This window comes from Mus pahari, chromosome 12 (genome assembly GCF_900095145.1).
Source record: "Mus pahari chromosome 12, PAHARI_EIJ_v1.1, whole genome shotgun sequence".
Classification (NCBI taxonomy): Eukaryota; Metazoa; Chordata; class Mammalia; order Rodentia; family Muridae; genus Mus; species Mus pahari.
The window spans coordinates 13,989,716-14,015,448 of record NC_034601.1 but is presented as its reverse complement, the minus strand read 5'-3'; the positions used below and the strand labels follow the sequence as shown (position 1 = coordinate 14,015,448).

At 47.8% G+C, this 25,733-nt stretch overlaps 3 protein-coding genes and 1 non-coding gene across 6 annotated transcripts in view; 3 read left to right on the top strand and 1 right to left on the bottom strand.

The window, feature by feature from the left end:
• Positions 1–8,054, top strand: part of Dgcr8 (DGCR8 microprocessor complex subunit) — a 34,244-nt gene extending 26,190 nt beyond the window's left edge. Inside the window, exons 10-14 of one of the 2 annotated variants that reach the window (XM_021209381.2) lie at positions 2,020–2,120; positions 2,344–2,450; positions 3,573–3,700; positions 5,280–5,393; positions 6,402–8,054. In XM_021209381.2, coding sequence (XP_021065040.1) covers positions 2,020–2,120; positions 2,344–2,450; positions 3,573–3,700; positions 5,280–5,393; positions 6,402–6,485 — 534 coding nt within the window. In that variant the 3' untranslated portion in view covers positions 6,486–8,054. The remainder of the gene's footprint in view (positions 1–2,019; positions 2,121–2,343; positions 2,451–3,572; positions 3,701–5,279; positions 5,394–6,401) is intronic. The other variant, XM_029544883.1, reaches the window with a different exon arrangement.
• Positions 8,055–8,502: 448 nt separating this feature from the next.
• Positions 8,503–12,983, bottom strand: Trmt2a (tRNA methyltransferase 2 homolog A). Of its 2 annotated transcripts, none has more exons than XM_021209383.2 (12): positions 12,568–12,983; positions 11,879–12,423; positions 11,373–11,481; positions 10,951–11,132; positions 10,681–10,795; positions 10,479–10,594; positions 10,293–10,404; positions 9,720–9,842; positions 9,488–9,563; positions 9,196–9,312; positions 8,989–9,085; positions 8,503–8,909 (listed from the first exon to the last, which is right to left on the bottom strand). In XM_021209383.2, exons 1-12 carry the CDS (start codon positions 12,595–12,597, stop codon positions 8,681–8,683), a joined length of 1,851 nt encoding a protein of 616 aa, XP_021065042.1. In that variant the 5' UTR covers positions 12,598–12,983; the 3' UTR covers positions 8,503–8,680. The 2 variants fall into 2 exon arrangements, with proteins under 2 accessions (XP_021065042.1, XP_021065043.1); XM_021209384.2 differs by having other exon boundaries at positions 12,615–12,983.
• A 169-nt stretch (positions 12,984–13,152) lies between these two features.
• On the top strand, positions 13,153–21,839 carry Ranbp1 (RAN binding protein 1). The gene is made up of 6 exons (XM_021209386.1): positions 13,153–13,319; positions 14,463–14,599; positions 16,610–16,767; positions 19,971–20,099; positions 20,886–20,951; positions 21,433–21,839. Exons 1-6 carry the CDS (start codon positions 13,305–13,307, stop codon positions 21,537–21,539), a joined length of 612 nt encoding a protein of 203 aa, XP_021065045.1. The 5' UTR covers positions 13,153–13,304; the 3' UTR covers positions 21,540–21,839.
• LOC115065154 lies at positions 21,004–21,128 on the top strand. The gene has a single exon (XR_003844949.1). It is a non-coding gene; the product is annotated as a small nucleolar RNA SNORA77 (small nucleolar RNA).
• Positions 21,840–25,733: the final 3,894 nt, after the last annotated feature.

Here is a 25,733-nt window from a genome sequence, read left to right as displayed (position 1 = left end):
ATGATTATCTGTAGGTCACTTTGCCATTTGATTGTACTTGAGAGACACTCCACAGAGATGCTTGCTGTGGGCTGTATGCTCAGAGTTTTATACCAGACACAGACATCTTTGTGTTTCTGAGTGTATGTTCTCCAGTGAGTATGTTCAGGTTCTTCCAGGACAGAGTTTGGGTTGCAGGTAAGCTGGCCATCTGTCTGCTGTGCCCAGATGGTCAGGTACTAACAGCTGGGTATAACAGGGTTATATAGGCTGAGCATAGCACATGTTGCTAATCAGTTGGCTTCCTTACTGGTTCTTGTAGTTAATTCCAGGGTCTAACTCCTTTCCCTACATTTGAGGGCAAAGGCATCTTTTGATTCCTGTTTGAAGACAACCAAGCCACAACAGTTAGCATTCATGATTACCAGTCTTGCCTGGACTCTTCATGTAAGAATTTCCTTTACACTGTTGTCACTGGAGCAGTACAAACAGAGAAAAGCTGTTCATATGTCATTCTAGAGAGGTCTTGACTTAGTTTATTCATGTAACCCAAGGTCTGGATTCTGGGGCTCTGCAGACTGCTACCTGTTCAGCTGGTGAGATACTTTCCCCTCTCAGCAGATTGTTTCATGTTTGTTTCAAGCTCTTTGTTCCTATTTGCTTGTCAACTGGTAAGTTAATCTTTGCTCTTAAATTTCCTGGATATTCTGGTTTGGGTTGTGCTATGTCTCTGAAAAGGATCCATTGAGGGGCTAATCTCTAGTACCTGAGAATATGGCCTCACTTTGGAGATGAGGTTGTTATAGGTATAATTCATTGACATGTAGTTGAATAATTGTGACTGGTTTTCCAGAGGGGAGAAACAAAGAAAATATACTGAGTATAGATTGACTTGCTGCTCTCATAAGCCACAGAAGCTAAGCCATCAGAAATTGGATCTTCTCATGTAGTCTCTGCATGGGGAGTAGAGCTTTGCTGACTACCTTTAATTTTTACTTCTTGCCTTTATTTAATGTTGTGAGAGGCAATACTGTGATTGCTGAAAGTCACCCAGTTTGTGGTACAGATATATATTGCTTAAATGATTTACTTATGGAAACCATATAGAGTGTACCTACACAAACCAGGACTTTCTTTGAGTATGTGAACCACCATCAACTGGTAGGTTTATCAGTGCATGACTGTACTGTTTGTGCAGCCTGTCCCAGAGGTAGTCTGTGTATAGAGTAAGCTGAGCTGCTTGGCAATCTTCTGTTCACTGAGTACAGGGTCAGTCAGGGATCAAGGCAGGGATCTGTTAGCTACTCAATTCTGACCCTTTATCCTTTGTCCCATGCATTTCATAACTGCTCCTCCTATCCCTAGTCTACTTGAGACTTGCTGTGCAAAATTTCTCTCCCTTCATGTTTTAGTTACTTTTCTATTGCTCTGACAAAACGCTATGACCAAGGCAACTTAGAGAAGAGTTCATTGGTTACAGTTTCAGAGGGTTAATCCATAACCATCATGATGAGAGGCATGGTGGCAGGCAGGCATGGTGTTCAAGAAGTAGCTAAGAGCTCACATGTCATCCACAAGCAGGAGACTGGGAGAGGGAAGAGAGAATGAATCTAACTAATGGACTTTTGAAACCTTTAAAGCCCACTCCACTGACATATACTCTTTTTTCGTTTGTTTGTTTGTTTTTTTGGGTTTTGTTTTTGGTTTTTGGGTTTTTTTTTTTTTTTTTTGGTTTTTTTTGAGACAGGGTTTCTCTTGTAGTGTAGCCTTAGCTGTCCTGAAACTCACTCTATAGACCAGGCTCAGAAATCTGCCTGCCTCTGCCTCCCAAGTGCTGGGATTAAAGGCATGTGCTATCACTGCCCGACTCATGGCCACATTTTCTTATCCTTCCCAAATAGTTCCATCAGGGATATCTGGAATATGGCACGCTTTATTGAGGTAACAAAAGAAAGATGTTCATTGAGGGAAACATAGTGTGGCACGACTCTAAAGGTATGGACCTGCTTGGGATTCACAATCATGTGCTTTGTGTTTTAGTATTTTAACCACATCAGTATTGAGGATTCACGAGTCTATGAGCTGACAAGCAAGGCTGGGCTGTTGTCTCCATATCAGATCCTCCATGAGTGCCTTAAAAGGTAGGGTAAGCTGCACTTCTATTAAGAATCAGGTCACGGAAGCTCTGGGTTACTGAAATTAGTGTGTGCAGAACCTTGCATAGTGTGCTGAACATCTAGGGAGGGGTTTGAGTTTTCTTTGGAGAACTATTAATAGACTTCGTGGTATAGCAGCCCTCCCCAGAAGTTACCATGTATAAGCATCATCCAGTAATATCTTGTCATCTTTGTTTTCTCCTAAAAGAAACCATGGAATGGGTGACACATCCATCAAGTTTGAAGTGGTTCCTGGGAAAAACCAGAAGAGTGAATATGTTATGGCATGCGGCAAACACACAGTGCGCGGGTGGTGTAAGAATCTGTCTTCTTCCCTGATTCCCTAATAGACTGGAATGTTTTCAGAGGACTGCTAGGGTATGGCTAGCATTTTCTGACATGAGGGTGTGTGGCTTGGTCTGCTACTACTGCTCTGACAGTTATTCTAAGCACGAATTTTGTGTGTTGGCCATCACACCTTCATCTGAAACTAGATATAGGTGGCTATCCTTGCATTCTCCCTCCTGTTCCATTGTTTCTGTTACTTGTAACCAGCCTATCTCTGGTGGGATAAGGGGACTACTTTCCTGAGGAGCTGACTGGTGTGCATCCTGAGGGCTATCCATCTATCTGCACTCCTATATTTGGTCTCTAGGCACCACCTTCCTCTGACATAGTTGCTTAGTAAAAGCCAATATAAAGTTAAGCATGGTGGAGAATTCAAGTAGTTCCAGCAGGAGAATCATGTGAAGATGTGAGTTCAACACTAGCTTGAACAACGTAGTGAGACCTTGTTTCTAAAGAAATAAAAAACAAAACCATAAAATAAAACACTGTAACCACTACAAGTGAAGATTAGTGAGTGTGTGTGTGGGCGTGCGCACACGTGCATGCATATATGTGTGTATGTGTGTGTGTATGTTTGTGTGTACATATATATGTGTATGTGTATATATATACATACAATGTGTGTATATATATATGTAATGTATATATACACATACATATGTGAATGTATACACACATACATATATACGCACGTACATATACATACATATACATATACATATACTCTCCTGGCTCAGAGTATCCTTTATATGGAGGCCCCACCCAGACACCTACCTTCAGGAGCTATAAACTTTAGGAGGCCTTGTAGCTGGTGCTCATTGTGTTGCAGGAAAGTGAGGTGGAGTGGGCTGGTGGAGGGAAGGAAATTTTGTTCTTAACTAATAGCTTTCTCACAAGTCCTTACTTGAATCTCCTGAAAGCTGCTCCATAGGATGGTTGGTACCTGGATCTCTGGACTCAGGACTGAGTCATGGTGTCCAGCACAGTAGCAAAGCACTGTCTACCTTCTTGTGGAATGCCCTGTATGGGCTCCCTAGGTACCCAGGAATGGTTCTCCTGTCTTCTCACCTTTGTTTTTCCTACTCATAGGTAAGAATAAACGAGTTGGGAAGCAATTAGCATCTCAGAAAATCCTTCAGCTGCTGCATCCACATGTCAAGAACTGGGGGTCCTTACTGCGCATGTATGGTCGTGAGAGCAGCAAAATGGTCAAGCAGGTAACCAGACTGTCACGTCTTCTGGCAGTTGCTCTGCTTCCCCGTTTCTTTTTTTTTTTTTTTTTTGGTTTTTCGAGACAGGGTTTCTCGAGACAGGGTTTCTCTGTATAGTTCTGGCTGTCCTGGAGCTCACTTTGTAGACCAGGCTGGCCTTGAACTCAGAAATCCACCTGCCTCTGCCTCCCGAGTCCTAGGATTAAAGGCGTGCACCACCACGCCCAGCTGCTTCCCTGTTTCTTGCTTTGGCTTGGGGCTTGCTGTCAGGTCAGGCTCGGCAACACTACTTTTAATTATGACTGTCTCTGCTGTGCTGTGGAAGTGATTGTGCAAGCCAAGGGTGGGAGCACCCAGGCCACATTTTCCTCATGAATCTGCCAAGCAGGAAGCAGTCCTAGACAGGAAGCAGGCCTGACACAAACCAGACAGTAGACACAGGCGGAGGAATACTACCTGGTGTTGAGTTGTGTGAAGGCTCGCAAACCAGTCCTTTGGCAGTCCTAAAGACTGTATACTTGTTTAGTTGAAGATTCTCAGTGACTTAAAGAATATGGGTATTCTGTTATGTTTCTGAGGGTTTTGCCCAGATCTCAGAATTTAAGTCTCCAAACCTAATGGGTATGGGAAGTACTGGGAAATGATGTTGGGTAGTAATGAAACTCAGCTGCATCACTAGCATTTTTTTACATTTTCCCCTAATATATGCCAAAACTACCTGGATCATCAGGATCTCATTGTTTAAATGAGTATAGGTAGAGAACCTGAAGTCTGTGCTGTGGACGCTTGAGCTACCCTGCCTTGAGCTGAACTAATAGTATAGAGCAACGGAGCACCCCTTCAGACTCTCCAAGACTCAAACTTGTCCTTGTCCTTGCTCAAGGGAGGAAGAGTCCAGGAGCCACATGGAGAACGTAAATAATATAAGGCTATTTGTCTTTTTTTCTGATTCTTCTCCCTCGTACTGCTAGGGATCATACCTGGGGCTTTGTACAGGCCAAACAAGGACTGAGTTGTATCTTCAGCCTGAAAAGAAGCATTTTTCATGAGTTGAAATGTAGGTGCAGTGTAGGTACGTAGTCTGGGACTGAGACAGAGAGGGAACGTTGCTGCAGCCATGGACAGAGGTTTCCTTCAACTGGAGAATGAATGGCCCTTGTCTGGCACAGGAGTTCTGGCATTCTAAGAAATAGTGAGCATCCTTAGCAGTGGCTTCCAAGCCAAGAAGGGAAGAGAACCAAAGAGAACAGCTAGGCAGACTGTTTGGCTGTGTTATGTCTCAGTTGGCTTCAGCCATGATCTTGCCACTGTCAGAGGGTTCCTGGCATAGTGAGTACTTGACTTTCAGACTCAGCTAGTAAACACAGAGGTGTGATTATGGAGGAAGGAACAGTGTCTGGGAGAGATCAGGGAGCTCAGGGCTGTGCTTATACCCTATAGTTGTCAGTAGCAAACGCTTTATCACAGGTAGGCCACTGGTGTGTACTCGTGCCTCACCAAGCCCTTACACTCCTGATTTGGGTGGACACTACTACTTGAGCATACTGCTACTTGGCCGTTCTGAGAGCAGGCTTTGGGTCCCTAGGAGACCTCTGACAAGAGTGTGATAGAGCTACAGCAGTATGCCAAGAAGAACAGGCCCAACCTTCACATCCTGAGCAAGCTGCAAGAAGAGATGAAGAGGCTGGCTGCAGAGCGGGTGATTATCTCCCTTCCTCACCCCTTCCCCAGGCCACTTGCTACCTACCCCTAAACTCCCTATCTACCCCTGTGTTGTTTCTGCATATATCAGTCACTGAACCATCAGAATTGCTGGATTAGCCCCTTCCTTGTAGTTAGATCCTAGGAGCCTGTTTTTGATCCCTAACTGGAGATGCTTAATGCTTCTTCCAGAGAAGGTTGGCTTTTTGTTTTAAGTTCTAGCACAGATGATGCTTTTCTAAAATGACTTTGTCTTTTGTTGAGTTAGAGAGCAGACAGGCCAGCCTTTTAGTGGCTAAAGGTTCCAATTTGGAGTCAGGTATTTGAAAGAAAGGATTGTGCACTGGCCTTGTGTGATAACGCCTAGGTAGAACTTAGTCTTGGTGAAACTTCCATAGGTATCTTATTTCAAGTGGGCTGTATTGACATTTTTTTCCTGGCCTCTAGAAATATCTTGTAATCACTCATACCTTTAGGCCCACTGAATTGGGAGCATTTCTAGCTCTGGTGGCAAGGACCAGGTATTAATATAAACTTTAAGGACCAAGTGTCTATTGCCTGTTGCCTTTCTACTGCTCTCAGGTAGAAGTGGGGCCTTGTCCGCTAGAATAAGCAGGACTTTCTAGTTTGACTCTTGTTAGATTAGTTGGGGATCAAAGTAACAAGACTAAGACACTTCGATTTGTGGGGAAATTCATTGGGCTTCTGGGAAAGAAAGCAAGGCTAGGATGACACTCACCTTGGAGGGGTGGAACCCAGTTTGTTGCAAATTCTTTCATTCTGGGTGTCTCTAGATTGCCAGGGAAGCTGCAGCACATGGGAGTCTACCCTGGCTATCTGAGGAAACCCTCCTGGCCTGGCCCAACCTGGCCCGCTCCCTCTACCTTCCCTCCTAGCCAGGTATCACAAACATTTGTGTTCTCGGAATTCAGGGGCTTCCACCTTTTCACCCTGTGAACCTCTTTGCTGGGCCCACCTTTAGCATCGTTGACCTCTGTTCTTCCAGGAGGAGACTCGGAAGAAACCCAAGATGTCAATTGTAGCATCTGCCCAGCCTGGTGGTGAGCCCTTGTGCACAGTGGATGTATGAGGTAGGCAGCATGGGCCAACAGTGCTACCAGGAGACCATCAGCCACACATCATCACTCTGCAGCACCAGGCCTCCAACCTAAGTTCCTTCCCTGTGGCAGTGTCTGGGCTCTGGCTCTGGCACATGGGGACAGCTGTGACTACACAGTACACATGCAAAGAAACAGTTCTGGACAAGCTGCTCTCAATGTGACTGGATATACTTAAGGATCAGTCATAAGTTAACTGCACAAGTGGAAGCTGATAGACAGCTGTAGATCCTGCTTGTATGTATCTGCTGCGGACCGTTTTTATGAAGGTTTTCATTAATTTTAGTACACTATATGCACTGACAAGAAGTAATACTTCGTTGATAGATGAGATGACCAGGTTTTATAGCTATGGCTGGCCTATGATGCCAGGTAGCCCCTTTGCTATGGTTCTTTCTGGTGGAGCCACTGAGACTTGGTCAGAAGATGCAGGTATCCTGTCTTGTAGAATTATTACCTGCTTTGTGTGTTTCGCATTTTCTTCTGAAAAAGTTATAACAGAAAGGAATATTTCAGGCTATTTTGGCTTAAAATAAAACAAAATTTTAGCACCAGAAATACTCTTTCGAGATTGCAGTGAAGATACTGAGTGTTAGTCCGATTGACCCTTTTTCTTATGAAGTCTTAATGTCCTAACAGCCGTCTTCTGGATACTGAAGCTTCCACCTTCGATAAACTTAGCAACAATTTTTTACAGAGATTTTTGCACAATCAAGCCCATCTGTTCATCAATTTTTAAAGCTTTTATGATGTTTTAAAATTTGAAAAGAAACTTTTACAGTAATTATGAAAGATGCATTTCAACAGATGGATATGCATAAATAGGAAACTGGCCTTCAGTGTAGCCCATCACTGACCAAGAGCTGCCTGGCACATTGTACATGATAAGTAGTTATGGTGTCTCTTGATCTCAAGGATAGCTGCTCTGTGCAGCCAGGCCTGATTGCAGGTTTTTGTCTACCTGTGCTCAGTGGATAGCCCCTGTAGATGGGTATTGAGTAGAGGGGTATTCAGAGCCCTTACTGTTCAGAGGGGCTACACTCTACATTCTCAGTGTCTCTCACCATGTACCTGAAGATACATGGGTGATATATGTTGTTAGAAAGAAAAGATGGCAACTGTGGGCCTCCCAACAGCATCTTCCTCCTCCCTAATCATGTGTGTGACAGCAGTTAATGTCTGTGTTAATCTTGGCAAAAAGAACCCTTATTCAAGTTGATAGACTTGGACATTTTTCTTTTCTGCCTCCCATTCAGTTGTGTTCAGTCTTTTGATTAACCATTGCCCTTAAAAACATACTTAACACTGAAAAAGCATATGGTAATGGTGGTATCTCTGCAGCCTCACCGACCCAGGCACTGTCAACAGGTGCTGCCACACATTCCTGGTCTCTAGTGCCCTCCCTGTCTCTTACAGGTGGGTCTTATATGTACAGTCATGCTACAAGGGTGGGAGCCTGTGCTGATGCTGCTTCTGTGTGTTGGCCAAGGCTGTAGGGTGTACCCTCATGGTCTGAACACATAAAACTGTCCAAAAGGGAACGGCTGGTTTCTTTCTTCTGATGGGAGTGCTGGATCTGATTTGTGGATCTTCAACTGGCCAGGGTTGTCTATAGTCAATTGTGTTTTTAAGTGCCTTAGTGGACACTTAACTCCATATGAACTCAGCATAGATTTGTGTTCAGCCATCCTCAGTGCTCCCCTGGAATACCTGGTTGATATTTGGTCCTAAAACATGGTTCTCTGGGGCTAAATTCAAGCAAGCTCTGGCAATTCAGCAGGCATAGCAGTGCACACTTTAACCTCAGCACTCAGGAGTCATAAGCACATCTGTGAAGTTAGTCTGGTCTATATAGAGATGCTGTCTTAAAACAAGTACACAGTACTAGCACTGGGAAAATTCACACCCCAAGAGTCCTTCCTGCCTTTCAGAAAGGGTCGTCCAAGGTGGCAAGTAGGAATGAGTGAAGGCTCTGGCTCACAACAGAAATTTCAGTAAAATCAGCAATTTTTATTCTAGAATCTCGCTATCCCATTATTAGTACACAGGTGTTCATACTCTTTGAACTGTAGTAGGCAGGCTTCACGTCTCACCAATGCTTAGTCATGCTCTGCTTACTAGGGAGCTGTAAGGAGCTCCCCAGCTTTCCTGTGCTCCTATACTTCCCCTAGGATGAGAGGGAAGTCTCTGTTTCCTGTGCAGTGATATCAGGAAGATTTCTTGGGGTTTGAAGGTCTTGATGCTCCAGGGCTACTACGCCATTGGGGTGTTGTTGCATCCTCTCAAACAGGATAAGCATCTCACAGTGTGGTGTCTGTGGGAACAGGTCCACTGCCACAGCCTTGACTGGATGGAATGGGGTGCCTTTTACTCGATTAGATGGCGCCCTGCAGAGGCTGGTGGGAGAGAGGTACCAATATTAGCCCCTCAGAAATTCCTCTAGGCAGCCGCAGGTGCTCTGCCCCACACACTTACTCCACAAAGTTGCCCATGGCTGCCCTGGGGTTACAGGAAACATACAGGAGCCGCTTGATGTTCTCAGCTTTCCGGATGGCCAGAATCACCTTAGAATCTAGCAAGTCACAGAGGGGCTAGTGGTTGACTATCCAACATAGGTTTTTTTGTTGTTGTTGTTTTGTTTTTACTTCTGGTACTGCCTCCCCCCAAATGGAAGCCACTCACGTAGGCCAGCCCGTGGTGGGTCTAGAACAGCTACAAGTTGTTGGGAAGACAGTCTGCTCACCAAGCCTGGCACCAGATCCTCAGCCCTGCCACAGTGGAACTCAACATTGCTCAGCTCTAGGGATAATCATAGTTGTCAGTAGACTGTGGCCTGCCATTGGGATGGCCTATCAGGCTTACATAGCACACAGGCCAAAATAACTTTTGATCTCAAGACATTGTAGGCACAGTAACTAAAGAACACAACAGAGGTTACTGCTGTTCCAGACCTGTGTGATACAAAGACTCTCACCATTGGTGAGGGCATTCATACGGGCATCCTCCACAGCCTCCTGACACAGTTCAATTCCCACTACTCTCTTCACCTTCTGAAATGGAAAGATAGATAAGCCCCATTACCCTGGTTGCTTGGCCAAGGAAGACACAGCATAACTGGTTGTATTGGGGACAGGGTAGTAGCCTCAGCAGCCTTCAGGCTCATGATAACAGGGTAGGGTAGTCTTACCTAGGGCTGGGAAGCTTACCGGAGCCAGGGCCAGGCCTATGGTGCCAGTGCCACAGCACACGTCCAGCACTGTACTGCCCCCATCTAGCTGTGCCCATTCCTGGATTACTGTGTAGAGCACCTCGGCTGCAGGTGTGTTTACCTGGAGATTAGTTAGCCATGGTATATTGCAGTGTAGGCTAACATGCCACATTGCTTGGCTCCCATTCTTTCTACATACCAGTGATCTCACCCAGTCTCTTAAAAACCAAAACCTTACAAAAGAGACCCCCATCAATGGGAAGTTCCCCCCCCCCTGACTTCACAACTTCTCCCAGGGCATCTGAGAGTGACTACATACCCCATGATAGAGACCTCTCTCCCCCTCTATCTCCATAGGGTTTTTCCAACAGTGAAAGTGGTTGATCCTGTTCTGGGTTGCACAGAAGCTGTGCATATCACTAACTACAAAGAGGCAAATCACTAGCAAACATCCCTTGTTATCCTATGCCTTATTCTGGGACCCCCCATTACTTGAATGCTCTCTATAAATCTTTGATGCTAGTTACTGGCATCCCTCCCTCTCTCTTTATGCTCGCAAGGGGCATGCTACCTGGAAGAATGCATGAGGGGAGATGCGGAAGGTCAGCCCTAGCAGGTCTTCCTGGATGCACTGGTCACCAGCCATATGTTCCAGGGGCAGGCCTTCCTGGCTGGGAGTCTTTCTATACAAGAGAAAGCAAATCTGTCAGGGTCACTGGCCTGTCTGGCCCCTCCTGCCTCCACCTGGGCTCCTCACCTCTGTCCCTCCTCCACAAAGTAGAGGGAGGTCACCCCACTGGCCTTGCCTGGTCCCTCCATGAAGTGGCACACCAGGGAGGTCTTTAGTCCTGCCACTTCCTCAGAGCTCAGTTTCTGTAGTAGATGATAAAATGCCCATCAGGCTATGCAAAAGCCAACCTATACCAGACACATCCCCCAACAGGACCACCACCTGAGACCTGCGGATGGAAGTAGGCAATGGCCATGGCCTGGCCTCGGCGGCTGGTTCGAACAGTCAGTTGCTTCCAGTGGCCTGTATATGTCTCAGGGTCATATGCTGAGTATGGTGTGGAACTGAAGAAACCACAAGTATACTCAGCGTGTGCCTGCCTGTCCTGGCACATTGTCCCCTTAACCCACAATCACAACTGCCAGTACAGGGGCCACACCCCCTTGTCCCAGATGGACCAGGGACTTCCCAGAAGCCCAGCCCCAAGCAAGGTGCCCACCGGATGAATTCCTGGAAGGCCTTCACCACCTGTTTAGTGGCCTCTGGAATGTGCACGGTGTCAAAGGGAGCTGCCACAGCACATGTCCCACCCTTGTACTTGCCAAGCCGGCAGCCAACAGTGTTGTCCTTGCCATCTACCCCAACTCCGACCAGAAATTCACATTTGTTACGATATTCAGTCTGTAGGAGAGAGTGTAGTAAAGAGTCAGATCTCAACCTTGATCGTCCAGCACTGGAAGAAATACCACTGTGAACAAGAGACCCAGATTTGCCCAAGGGGTGGCAGACAGAACAAGGTTTTACTGCTGGCTTATCAAACACTGGGAAGAAATGAAAAGCAAGAAAAATGTCAAAGAGCGTATGTGTAATAAAATTGACATGAACAAGGGCCAGCCCCCCCCCCAATGGGATTTCTCTGACCTGCTGGGGTGATGGCTTGACCCCCTCCAGGGGGCAACAAGCTTTATTGTGCTGTTGTCTCTGCAAAAGCAGCCAGGGTAGCAGGGCGCGATTAGTGTTCCCAATTTCTCTGCAGGATGAAATACATCACGGTCGGACCAACATTGTTCCCCATCCATACTGGGCAATTCCTTTCCTCACTGTCCCTCTGTTATGGGCCTTATGAGTTCTTTAGTTGACCACTTCAGACTGGTGGCTCTCAACCTTCCTGTGGCCCTGTAATCATGTTGTGATTGATTCCCAACCGTAACATTTTTTGTTGTTACTTTGTCGTAATTTTGCTGCTGTTATGAATCATAATGTAAATGTGTGCTTTCTGATGGTCTTAGGCAACCCCTGTGAAAGAGTTTGGTGACCCTGAGAACCAATGACATAAACCCTGTGTGTATCCTGAACTGCTTACAAGGCTAGTGGACTAGGCCAAGAGCAAAACCCAGCTTTGCTTGGGATGTCAGTGCCACACTCACTTGGCCAGTTTCTGTAGCACCCGCTCACATTCCAGTCGCTTCTGCTCCAGCTGCTCAGTGTAGGGCACTGTCCAAAGAGGGGTCACCACATCGGCAATCTGCGTTACTGGTGGCTCACTATCACCTTCTTGCCGCCTCTTCCTAGCCATGGGGTCGGCCTTGGGTCGGGCCAGACGTACGCTGAGCGGACAGCCTTTCCAGAGAGCACCGTGCAGCACTCGCAAGGCCTTGTCTCGTTCAGCAGCGCTTCGGAATGTTACAAAGGCACATGGTGGCTGTCCAAAGAGTTTGATTTTGTGGGACTGTAGGCCAAAACGGCCCAGGAAACGCCGGACATCACTGAAGCTGGCGTGGCGAGGGACATTTTGGAGCTCCAGCTTAAAGATTTCCGAGGTGAACAAGTCATCCCTTATGTAGCTGTAGAGCCCAGGCTGCGTTCCAGGCTGTGCAGCTGGTTCAGGCCCTTCTTCCTCTTGACGTCGTGGGGCCACAGAGCTGGGCACTGCGCTGGCGTCCTGGCCGCAGTCCTCCATGGGCTCCGGAACCTATGTGGGAACAGACGGGCCTGGCTGAAGGCTCTAACTCGCTCCCCAAACCGCTGCGGATCTCCATTAGTGCACACTCCACGCAGCTCTGGCCAAACCCATCCTATCTTTGATGGGACAGTACGGACTGCTGCCCCAACCCACCTCCGCCCACCCCGTCCACATCTCCTGCATGGCTCCCTTTGCTTTACTTCCGCGTCCGCCTCACTCATCTCCTGGCTCGTCTGTTGCCGGGAACAGGGTGCTCACGAGGACCACCAGCTCGGCCTCCCACCCAGCAAGGGCGCAGACACGAGGAACGCCGCTGTGAAGAAGGTAGACCGCAGCGCCACACGGGCTCAAAACTCGGGTGCTCAGAGCTGGGGCTGCGGTTTGCGGATGCACTGTCCCCGAGGGCCGCCCGCCGCGCCTGCCTTCGGTCGGCCAGCGCACCGAAGCCGCAGCGCCTCTCTGAGGGCTTGGCTTCCGATGACGTCACCGCCACGCGCCGCGGCCGGCCTGATCCTTCCAGCAGCCGCTCACGCCGGCGTCGAAGGCACTCGGCCTGCAGACGGAAGTGCGCGCGTGGGTCGCCGGGAGAGCGCGCTCCCCGGACGGAGGCGCGGCCGGGCATGCGCCGCGGGCGTTTTGGCGGGAAGCGCGGGGCGGGCCGGACAATGAATGTCCGCCGTCGGAGCCAATAAAGCTGCACTGGTTTTGAATCACTGCGCGTTTCCCGCCGCTGGGGTCAGGGGTCAGGGTTCGGGTCGGGGGGCGGAGGGAAGAGCGGACGGGCGGGAGACGCCGGCGCCAGACGCGGAGGAAAGGAGCTGCGACTAGCCGCCCAGAGGCCGCCGAGCCAGCGACGCCTGAGCTAGTCGAGCCGCCGTCGCCGCGCCCCCATGGCGGCCGCCAAGGTACAGTGAGGCCCGGGTGGGGCCGGGCAGCCGGAGAGGCAAGGGCCGCTATGGGCGGCCACGTGGGCGGCCCGCGCCTCGGCCTCCAACCCTCGCTGGCTTGCGGGTTCGGGGCCTGTCGAGGCGCCCAGGCCTGGGGTGCTCGAGGTCTTTGGTGGTCCGCGAGTGGGAGCTGCTGGCCAAGGCTCCGATCGCGGGGTCTCCAGGGCGGCGCGTGACCTTGTGGTCTGCGGATGAACAGCCATGCCCAAACTGGGCTCCCGGCTTCACCTGGGGACCTGGAGGTGGCCGATCTCCTCCGTCGTGGCCCACTTGTGATCTTTCCATCAGCGTCGGCAATCCTCCTTCCAGTTGCACGCAGACCCCTTCATTCATTAGGTCATTCCGCCTTCGGTGGGGTACAGATATTAGACGCGCGGACTCTGGGCGGGGGCGGCTTTGTTGGTGGCTCGCGTGTCGGCCGCAGCTTAGCCGCAGTGCTGAGAAACCGAACGAAAGGTTTCTGTTTCTTTATCCTGTTGAGTTAGGTAGTGAGTCTGGGATTTTTCTATATTATCAAAGCACGTGATCTTGTCAGATTTAAACATGCATGTCCTTGTAATTCTCCAAGTTGAGTCAGAATCTTAGAGCTTATTTGTCTTACTTCTCCTAGCTTCTTTTCGGCTTAAAATTTCAAGCTTGGGTAAAATTGCTGGAGGGATTGTAAATTCATGTAGCTGCTAGTTCTCCCACAGTTTTCTAGTAAACTAACAAGTGCTTTGATAATCCTTAGTAAAAACTGTTATGGTTGCTCTTGCTTTTGAGTTTATCATGTTCTTTTTATGGCGGGTATTTTATTTTATTTTTTTTAAACAGAAGAGGGAGTTTCTCCCAAGCTACTTTGCCAAGGATTTGGGTGTGTGTAACCCATTGATGTTTGAGTGTGTAGGAGTGTCAAAATCCATTGTCTTATTTCATGATATCCTGTGTTTTTTGTGATGCTGGTTGTAAATACAATCAGATGATGTGAAAGATAAGGCCGTAGGCTTAATTTCCAATCTGGGGTAGGCCTGTCTTCATTTTCCAGGTGCTATTTGTGATCGATGATGCCCACTGTGGACCAAGTCCACCAGCCAGCAGCATCACTCTACCTTCTCTACACAGGACAGTCACGAGGACCATGATACTTCCACAGAGAATGCAGATGAGTCCAACCACGACCCCCAGTTCGAGCCAATAGTGTCTCTTCCTGAGCAAGAAATTAAAACGCTGGAGGAAGATGAAGAGGAACTTTTTAAGATGTAAGTCTGTTAAGAGGTCCTGGAAGTATCTTTACATAGGCTGACTGAGAAGCAGAGTGGACAGGAAGCAGGTCTCTGCAGAGTATTTCTTTCAAATTTTGCAAGTACCCAGCAACCATAGTTGGACCATTTATGTTTTCCTCTTCAATTTCTAGAGGAGCCTGCCAAGCTAGGAATTCTGTCTCTTGTATTGTGTCTCTTACAGGTATAAGCCTTAGTGATACTTTCTGGCATAGTCTTTTTGTGATTTCTATCTGGATCTACACAGAGTTATAGGGTGGCTGGGCACACTGATTTCTGTGAATTTCATGGCTTAGACGCAGCTTGATAAAGGCTGTTTTAAGAAAGTGCCTGCCAGCACTCGGGAGGCAGAGGCAGGTGGATTTCTGAGTTCGAGGCCAGCCTGGTCTACCAAGTGAGTTCCAGGACAGCCAGGGCTATACAGAAAAACCCTGTCTCAAACACACACACACACCCCCCCCACAAAAAAAAAAAAATTGTATGGTAACTAGTCTTACAATGAAAATTCAACCATTTCTCAGTCAAAAATTTTGCCTGGTACCCTGCTGCCTTGTGGCAAGTCATGTGAAGGTTGTCCCCATCACTGTTCTGTCATCTGGGTGTCTCCAGCAGGCTGTGTGGGCTCACACCTTTAGGAGGCAGAGGCAGGTAGATTTCTGTGGATTGTAGGTCAATCTGGTCTATATAACCAAGTTCCAGGACTACATGGTGAAACCTTTTTTGCTGGGTGGGGCTCCCTTTCTTTGTTGAGCAGAGTCTTTGCTTTTCTTTCTTTTTGCTTTGCTGTCTATTACTGCCTTAACTGTATCCTTAAAGATTGAGGTTTGTTTAGCCCTTGTTAATTTTTATGTGTGTATGAGTGTTTTACCTACATTGATGTCTGTCTACACAACGTGCTAAAGGAAGCCAGAAGAAGGTAGTGAATCCCTTGGGACTAAAGTAACAGTTGTGAGTATCCATTTGGACCTCTGGAAGAACAGCCAGTGCTTTTAACTGCAGAGCCATCTCTTCAGCCTCCAGCTCATGGTTTTGCAGGTTAGAAAGTATGAGATCTTAAGAATGTAGTGCTAGCAGTGGTATGGACCTCAGGCTCAACTTAATGTAGCAGTGTATCATGTAAAATCAAGAGAATTTGCTAATGTCAAATTTTCAGGTATGCCTAAGATGTTTATGTTAGAGGTTCTCTGCTTGAAGGGAGAGAGGGAAGGAGGCTGCCCAAGGAGAGCCATAAGTACACCCTTGTACTACCTAGAAGGTGGTGGTCCAGAGCTCTGATCCACAACAGTGGGTGAGAGTAGCACCTCCCTGAGTTGTGTGGTACTTGATTTTGTCCACTTGCTGCTGAAAGTACCCCAGTGTCCTCGGTATGGTGCTGGAGACAGCATGTTGTGCCTTTATATAAGGGCCTTGGAGCTTTCCTTAAGGAGGTACATGAAGGTGCAATCTTCCGGGACAGGACTGAATTTGGAGGAGAGCAGAGGCTTTGTAAGAGGAGATGTGGGCTACAGAGGAAAGGTGCTGGTTTGGCAGGAGAGCCAGGTGTACTGGACTCATTGCAGGTACTGGGTGCCTGAAACCTGGAGGCTATAGGTTCCTTCTGACAGGAAGCTGTTGCTGGCCCTGTGGAAGATAATATTCCTAAGGCTTTATATAGTTACAGGGCATTCATTTAGTGTGAGTAGGTTGCCCAGACCTCTGTAGCGTCTTTACCTACTGTGGGCCATGTGTATCCTTAGATGTGTCTCTGAGAAAAAAACCTTTGCTATGAATATCTTTCTGCAACCTGGAATTGGTTGGGCTATTGTGCTCCCCTGGGTTGTATTTTACCTAGTAATTCTTGGTGCCCAAAGCCCTTTGAAGAAGGTTTTTGGGGAGGACTCTGTGTTCAACAGTTCCCTTCTGTTCAGTGTCCAAAGAACACTTTGTGGCAATTGGTCCAGGTGTGAGTTCCCTCTCTGTTAGATGTTTCTGTACTGGCTTCTCTTACAGGCGTGCAAAGCTGTTCCGGTTTGCTTCAGAGAATGACCTCCCAGAATGGAAGGAGCGAGGCACTGGAGACGTCAAGCTTCTGAAGCACAAGGAGAAAGGGACCATCCGCCTTCTCATGAGGAGGGACAAAACCTTGAAGATATGCGCCAACCACTATAGTAGGTGGCCTTTTAGTCTTTATACCCTGCAATTTTTAGGAGTTGGTTACTGGAGGGGGGGAGCATATATTTATGACACTGAACTTGCATCTTTGTAACAAGTCTCTGAACTGTGACAGTGAAACTTAGAGAATTCAGGCTGTGGGCAAGATAGGTCCAGGGTGGATCTAGACCTCCAGGCTAGACTTGGGTGGTAATGTATGTTATCTGGGCAAGTTGAAGCTGTCCAGTGCCAAAGCTGCTGTCTTTTTACTTTCTGATGTGTTCTCCCTCTAAGCTGTTTTCTGGGATGATACAGGAAGGGATCAGGCTGACAAGAAGGTAAATGAGGAGGGCTCTCGGCCAGGTGTGGTCTTATGTGCCTAGAAAAGAGGTCTCTACGAGCCACCCCTCCCTATTTGTTTAGATCCATCTTGGGCTGTATAAAAGTACATGGATTTACACCCTCCTTTGCCTTGAAATAATGCACTATTTGACATCTGTTCTAATGGGACAACTCAGTCATGTGCCCTGTTACCTGCCACCTTAAGTCTCTCCCCGGCCGGGTGTGGTGGCGCCCGGCCCATGCCTTTAATCCCAGCACTTGGGAGGCAGAGGCAGGCGAATTTCTGAGTTCGAGGCCAGCCTGGTCTACAGAGTGAGTTCCAGGACAGCCAGGACTACACAGAGAAACCCTGTCTCGAAAAACCAAAAAAAAAAAGTCTCTCCTTGGCAGTTCCTGCTCCATCGTGGTCTCGTGGCAATTCCTCAGGCACTCTCTCCACCCAGGACACCCTTACTGAGGTCAGAAGTCCCACTTTAACTCTTCCTCAGCTATAGGCTGATCAGCTTTTTATAACCAATCAGAAGTGAGGGAGAATAATTTTTATACATCATTGAGATGGAGATGCTTCAGTAATCACGACAATACCAACACCAGACTGTAACCAGATTTCTGGGCACAGTGCACAAAACCATCCTCTAACAGGGCTTCTCTTGATCCTGGTAGATTCTCTAATGCAAAAATCTACATTTTCTAAACTTGAAAAAAATTATTTTCTTTCTTTTGGTGGAGATGGGGGTCTGTGTGTAGACCAAAGAACAGTTTTGTGGAATCTGTTCTTAACACTTTCACATGAATTCTAGAATCATACTGGATTGCTGAGCTTGCATAGCTAGTGATTTTTATCTGCTAAACACATTTTTTTCTTTCCTTTGTGTGAGCATGTGCCATGGCCATGGTAGTTGGGGGTGGGGGGCTTGTAGGAGCCAGTTCTCTCACCTTGTGGTTCTAGGGATGGCACTGATGAGGCCTGTAGAGTGCCTTTACTGAGACAGTCTACAGACTGCCTTTCTATAGGCTACACTTTCTAGCCCATCAGGATCTTTTGTCCTGAGTACATAGGCAGATAGGTAAGATCAGGGTTTGCTGAGGCAGGGGCATGAGAGCAATCTTTGCCCTCCCAACCACACAGTTGCCTCAGTCTCCTCTCAGTCCCAATTTGGAGCATTCCCTGGAGGAAGAGGGAATTGAGGTGCTCCCAAAGCCTGGCTAGCAAGTGGTCTCTGCAATCCTCTTCACTGGGGCACCTGAGTGGAACTCCTTGTCTCATGCACCCCCACAGGTTGTGGGTCAAGGTTGGGCATTGATGAGACACCATGACCACAGCCACTCATAAAAGGCATTTAATTGTTGGCTGGCTTACAGTTTTAGAGGGTTAGTCCATTATCATCATGGCAGGAAGCAGATAGGTACGGCCCTGGAGTAGTAGCTATGTAAGAACTTTACATCTAATCCATAGGCAGCAGTTGGAAAGAGACACTGGGCCTGTGGCATCAGCTTTTGAAATGCAGAGCCCACCCCAAGTAACACACTTCTTTCAACAAAGCCACACATACTCCAACAAGGCCACTCCTCCTAATCCTTTCAAACAGTTCTACCTAGAACCAAGCATGCCCTTCTGAGCCTCGGAGGGGCATTCTCATTTCAAACCACAGGCATTAAGTGAGGTATGGGGAAAGTAAGAATGGATAGTGTTTCTAAGACCACTATTGGGCTGGTGTAGCTCAGATTTCTTGAGTTCCGACTTTAGCTGTCATGTGTGGTCAGAGGGTCTCTCTGAAATCCTGGAAATACTGCCAAGGGTACAGGGACCAGTGGCTGGGCATATATACCAGAAAGTGATATTCTAGAGGATCACACTATCAGTGGAGGACAGCTATCTGTCAGTGCTTAGCTCTCCCTTGGTCCTGTATAGGACCTGAGGAATTCAGAATAAATATGTCTGAATCATGATTTATTTTCCATGACACACTCCTATTTGTCATAGGATTCTGGTACCAGTTACTTGTGTTCTTCCTGGACAATAAGCAGGCTAAATAGTAATACTGTGATAGCCCTGCTTTCAGCCTCTGTGTTCCCTCCTTTCAGTCAGCCAGGTTCGTGCTGATGTGGGCATGTGTTTGTGGCCATCTGTTGGTCACCCTAGGAAAGTTTGAGCTGGAGTAGCTACCCTTAAAACATCAGGAGACATCCTGTGCTTCAGGATCTTGAGCTTGTTCCACATAAAGATTGTTCTGGTTTTAAGCGGATGTGGTTTGCATCAGGTGTAGAGTTGTGTAGGCCCGAATTTTAAAATTCCTCTCCAGGAGTGGAATAGATAGATTTCTTTTAAGATTCTAATGACAGGTCAAGGTGTGATGCCACCAAACTGTACTCTGGGAACCAATGAGTTTATTGGACTTTCTTAAAGAACAAAGGTGAGGGGTTATTTATAGGGGTATTGGTGCTCCTTACCCCATCAGGCTGTACCTGGAAAGTTTGACTTAGCAGGGATGGTGGCTTCTCAATAGGTAAAGCCCCTCCCACTCCCTTAGTCTTTCCCAACCTAATTCCCTAGCCCCTCCTGGAGGAGAGCACATGCAGTTAGGGCAGAATCGCACACCACCAGTGATAGGAAGTAGCTGGGTATTACTCAGGTGGGGTCTCTGACGTTTCTGACCCTGAGGGGATATAAAGAGTTATGCCCATCTGGGATAATTCACAAGTGGGCATCGTAAAGTACATCAGGATGGTGGTTGCTTGGCTCAGGGTAATCAGGTACAACAGCCTGGATGGCAGACTCTAGACTCCATGTTGGCTGAAATGGGTTCCCTCTCTCGGTGAGCAGGTTGGTGCGGGCTGCGTGGTTTGGCCATTGTCCTCACAGGCTTCTCTACCCTAGTCACACCAATGATGGAGCTGAAGCCGAATGCTGGCAGTGACCGAGCCTGGGTCTGGAATACCCACGCCGACTTTGCTGACGAGTGCCCCAAGCCTGAGCTGCTCGCCATCCGCTTCCTAAATGCTGAGAGTAAGCAGAACTTGCCCAACTGTGGGTTGCCTGCTGGGCAGCTGATGTTAGCCCAAAGCATGCAGAGCCTCTGAAATTCTAGGGGTCTGTATAAACAGTTGTTGCATCCAGTTGACTCCCATCAGGTGTGTGGAGCCAGAGGCACACCCTAGACTTTCCTCCTGCTGCTGCTTCTGCTTGGTTTCTGGTTCCTCAAGACTGGGACACTGGTGTCCCCTACGGACGCTTAGGTGCCTGTACCAGCAAAGACTGCAGAGATCTGCAAGCCCTGGCTGATCTCTCTTCCATGGGGGAATCTTTCTAGTCTGAATTGCCACAAAGCTGTGCCCTGGGGATCATGGAGAGTCAGCAGGTACCATGGCAAATGCCCTAGTGGCTGGTACTCTTGTGAAAGTGAGCCTTGCCCTTGGTCTTAGAGTATAATGTGTATCTGGTAGCCCTTCCAACATGAGTAGAGTCTATAGTAAGAAGAGCTTTGACCCTTGGTTGTCTGATAGACAGATAGGTGAGCAGACGCAATGGCCTCAGGAGGGACGACTCACTGCAGGCATTAAATAGTCAGAAATTGCCACTGGGGCTGGGCATGGTAATGCATGCCTTTAATCCCAGCGCTTAGGAGGCAGAGGCAGATGGACATCTTGAGTTCCTGGACAGCCAGGGATATGTTGCAGGATCCCATCTAGAAAAAAATGCCACTGAGGACCATGAGTTGACGCTTCAGAATTTTAGGATATTGCCAGTCTGCTTTTGAGAACTTTCAGACATTAGTCCCTTCTCTTTTTACAGATGCACAAAAGTTCAAAACAAAGTTTGAAGAATGCAGGAAAGAAATTGAAGAGAGAGAAAAGAAAGGTGATGTGGTGCCCTGGGAGTGATGGGGGTGGGTGGGTTGTGGAGCTTCTTTGCAGATTCACTCTGCACCTGGCTGCAGCTCCAGTCTGGTGCTTTTTCCATCTGCCAAAGAAATAGTCCAGAGCGCTGTGGCTGCCTCTGCCTATCAGAGGCAGTGTGGCTGCCCGGGACACAGCCCGATGTCTTCCTTGTAGGCTTTGGCCTCTTACAGGTTCAGAGCTGATTCACAGCTCTTTGGAACCCACCAGCAGTGAAAGGGCTTTTAAGATATATTCCTCGTTTTCTCAACAAATTCTGTTTTCTGTTCTTCTGGGACAGATGGGGCCTGGGTTAGTAAGTGACCACACATCACCAGCAGCTTGCTGGGCCCATGTGGGGAGAGTGGTGGGTGATGCTTGGGGAACAGATGGAGCCTCTGCACTAGGTGAGTGCCAAGAGCAGTGCAGTCTCACAGCCAGACCCCTCTGTTGTCTTACTGCAGGACCAGGCAAAAATGATAATGCCGAAAAGGTGGCTGAGAAGCTGGAAGCCCTTTCAGTGAGGGAGGCCAGAGATGAGGCTGAAGAGAAGTCTGAGGAGAAGCAATGAGTCATTCTGTCTTTTTCATTTCCTTTTCTTTTTAAAAATTTGCCCTACCCTTTAAGGTTTGTTTTTATTCTGTTTTGTTTTTACAAGGGACTTTATAAAGAACTGAATTCCAATCTTCAGGTTGTTTTTTTATTTTTTTTTTTACACTTTTTTTCCTCCAAGTTTTGACACCATTGAACATGACTTCAGAAATCCATTCCCCAGTCATGAAAATGTACTGTGCTAACTTTCTTTTCCATAGTGGAAACACTTATTTATAGTCATCAAAAATAGTGAATAAAAAATGCCTTTGAAAACCTGGACCAGCTGACAAGGCTATGTGAGGGGTGGGGAAGGTGTCGTGTCTATGTGTGGAGCCCTCCTTGGCCACTTGTGTACCAGCCTGATTTTCTCTTAGGAGAAAACCATTTGTCAAAATGGTGTGTTCTTCTGTGGCTCTTAGGGACCAGTGGACACTAGGGTATCGGCTGGAGGCCACAGGGTATGTGTGGCTGCAACTGGCATTCAGGGCCAAGGTGGGCTGCTTCCTTGCTGCTAGAACTATTACTTTGTGCTGTTGTATTGGGGGGGGGGTGGTGGTGAAGGGAGACTATTAAGTGCTTTCATCTTGGTGAAGGGAGGTGGTAGGTAGTTAAACATCTGGCTATAGGAAAAACTGGTTTTGGTTGGCTCTGGTTAATAGAGCAGCTCCAAGCTCAGTGGAGGGAAAGGCCACCATGGTGCTGTGCCATAGTGTAACTGAGTCTAGCCCTACACTCTCCTATTGGAAGCCATTAGATGCCCCAACACATCTTCATATAGCACTCTAGGAGTTTGGACCTTGAATTCTAAACTCAGCACTATTAGGATTAGGGACTACTTGAATATAACCTGCCTTATATGAGGTTAGAGAAATGGCTCATCAGTTATGAACACTTACTGCTCTTGTGGAAGATTTGAGTTCAGTTTTAAGCTCACAATTAACTGAAGCTCCAGAGAATTAGACATTCTAGGCAAATCAAATGATAATGCACATATATACAGACAGGCAAAAGAAAGCCCTGACCTGACTCATTGTGGGCCTTAGGAGCTTCCCAGCCACACCTTTCACAGGGTAGGAGCCATGCTGGAGTCTGATTGCATTAACAGGATCTGCTCTCTTGCTTTGTAGCAGACTGCCAGTGACACCAACCAGAGTCTGGATATTTATTTGTTGTTTGCCTGACTAAACTGACCCTGTTATGTCTGACCTTGTCCTTGGCAGGGTGTGCTTACAAATGCCTGCCTGCCTTTTTCCTTTCCCCTCCCCTTTTCTCCCCTCCCTCCATCTTTCTCCTTCCTTCTCTTTTTTGTTTTTGGTTTTTTGAGACTGGGTTTCTCTGTGTAGCCCTGGCTGTCCTTGAACTCCCTCTGTAGACCAGGCCTCAAACTCAAAAGATCTGCCTGCTAGGATTAAAGGTGTGTGCCACTACAGTCCAGCTTAAAGCTTTAAAAATTTTTTAAGCTAGCATTTAAAGTCAAGTTTTCATGGTGACATTTCCATATAGACATACTGTACTTGACCATATTCACACTGCCCCTCGCCCATTCCTGCAAAGGTACCTTTTCATTCCCCAAGCTGGTCTCTAAAAGCCAACTAAAGGCTGTTTCTTGGTTTTTTCCATCCCAGGAAGAGGTATGTATATGTAGTGGGGCCTGATGTAGTAGAAAGGAGACATTGGCTACAGGTGGCCTTCAGTGTACTTCATGGAAGAACTGTCCATGGGCGTGATTTTCCTCAAGGGAAGCCCTGGACTGAGAATTAAGGCTCGAGTAGTCTTTACCTTGTAGTAATAAGCGAACCTTTGAGTGGGGTAAATGCCCTTAGGGAGAGGACTTCATAAGTAGGACGTCTCTTCCCATGACCAGTGTTTGGCATTTCTCTCCATGTATCTGGCAGTGGAGGAGGATGGCTGTGATGGCTCTCATGACATAAATCCTGGAGTCAGAACCAGAAGGTTTCCTTCTAGTCTGCAAATACAGAAAGGCCCCTCCAAGCTGGCTAAGGGACACTGCTGTCCTGTGCTCAGGTTGTATTCTGATGTACATTCAAGGGAGTGGTTTGTTCATACTGTAGATGTTGTAGCTGAAAGGAAGACATGCATTGCTTCAAGTCTTGAGTGCCCCATTGACAAGTTTGGAGGACATCAACAGGTGCCTAGCCTGGTGGTATATCCTGAAGCAAAGACTGAGCCAAGTAGGGTAGGGTCTTAACAGGTTTTAGGACTATAAGAAACACAGATGTAGCACCCTCTTATCCATGGGGGCATTCCAAGACTCCCAGTAGATGCTGTAAACTTAAGGGGGTGCCAAGCCCTGTGTGTTACTGTGCATACACACCTGTGGCAAGTTTGGAAGTTAGACATAGTGGAAGGTTCACAGTAATGAAGCCAGATACACTGCAATAGAATCGGATATGGTATCTTACTGTAGGCCTTAGCAACCTCAGCACAGGTTCCTAAGTTCGCTTCCCAGGGCCTCTGGCATCACTGCTGCTGCACTTTGGGGATACTGAGACACAAGAAAGCTACAGAGTGTCAAATGAGGAGGAAATAGAAGCTGAGGAATTCACACCCAAGGCTGATGAGCAGCATAGTACAGTCGTTAAATGGTTATAGTGTGAGATAGCCTCATAGCCCAGGCTAGCCCTGAACTGGTTGTGTAGCTGAGGATAACCTTGAATTTAAGATCGTTCTAAGCCCTGTGGTGCCGTGCCTTAATAGACCATCATTCTACCAAACTGCGCTGCATCCTGACCATTTTAGTTTGTTGTTATATAGCTTGGCTAGCCTAGAACTCACTATGTAGACCAGGCTGGCCTCAAACTCAAGATCCACATACCTCTGCCTCTCCGGTGCTGAGGTTAAAGACATGTACTACCACACCCAGCTTTTTAGTTTTTGAGATGAGTATCACTGTGTAGCCAAGGCTGGTAGTCTCCCTGCCTCACTCTTCCAAGAGCTGGCATTACATGAGTCACCACACCCGGCTAATCATACACAAATCTGAATTATTTATGGACTTCTATTTAATAACTTTGGACTGTGGATAGCTGAAAGCATGGGAAGTTAGCACAGTTGTGGGGAGTGCTGCTTTATACCTCCATCTCAGTCCCTCCACAGCGCTGGCTGCCACTCTACATTTCTGTTTCAGGCTCTCCTAGGCTGTGTGTTCCAGTGGCTCCCTGCTGCCTTGCCAGCCCTATTCAGGAAGAAAGGTACCATACCACACTGGGCTCTGGCCTCACCAGCTAGATCTGCCCCACCTAGAACTGTTCTGGAGTCTCTTCCACGACCAGTGTTTGCTATCTTCCTGCGAGACTGGCAGTAGTGTGGCTGCCTTGGTACCCTACATACAACAGGAGAGCAGACTTAATCCCAAAGTAACTCTGCAGTGGGGGAGCTGTGAGTTGTGGAGCCTCCCCTGGGCCCTAGAGGTTCTGAGCTTTCTATGTTAGGGGCTGTAGGACAAGATTAAAGTCGGGCGAATTTAACTGAACTGTGTACCTAATGCAGAGGGCCAGCTGGATATTACCTGAGAGCCGAAAGGAGTTTGTATCCACTCTGCTCTGTGAGGTCACATCTTACCTTACCAAAGCTGGAAGACCCTGAGCTGTGTCTTCTGGCTTGGAATGACCAACAGGACAGAAATCTGAGAGAATCTATCTATGCTGTTGAAAAGCTGTTTCTACATTAAGGCACTCACCCCTGAGCTGTGGGCCATCCAAGGAGTCCCAGGCCTACAAGCAGTGTTGTAGGGAGGAGAGGTGGCTGCGGCACTCTGGGTTCTGGCTCTACAGAAGGAGATAGCAGCAGCCAAGGGAAGAAGGGAGGGGTGGACGATGGAGAAGAGCCTCCGGACTGGGGGCAACTCTGGGGTAATCGCCAGCCAGCACCCTGTCCAGGCCCTGAATAGGCTTCAAAGTAAATGTTGCTGCCCTGTGGAGTGGCTAAGGCAAGCAGTGGAGTTTGACCACATTGTAACTCAAAACATTAAAACTGATCTGCTAGGGGAAGCCAATGCAGATGCCTGCAGCATCCTTGGAGGGCCGGTCCACCTTAAACAGCTGCGTCCCGGCGCGAGCAGGTGGGCTTTCTCGCGGGTGGTGAGCATGCGCAGCCTTTCTAGTCAAGGCCAGAGCTGGGTACAGTCACTTTCCCCAGGACAGCAGCCTTC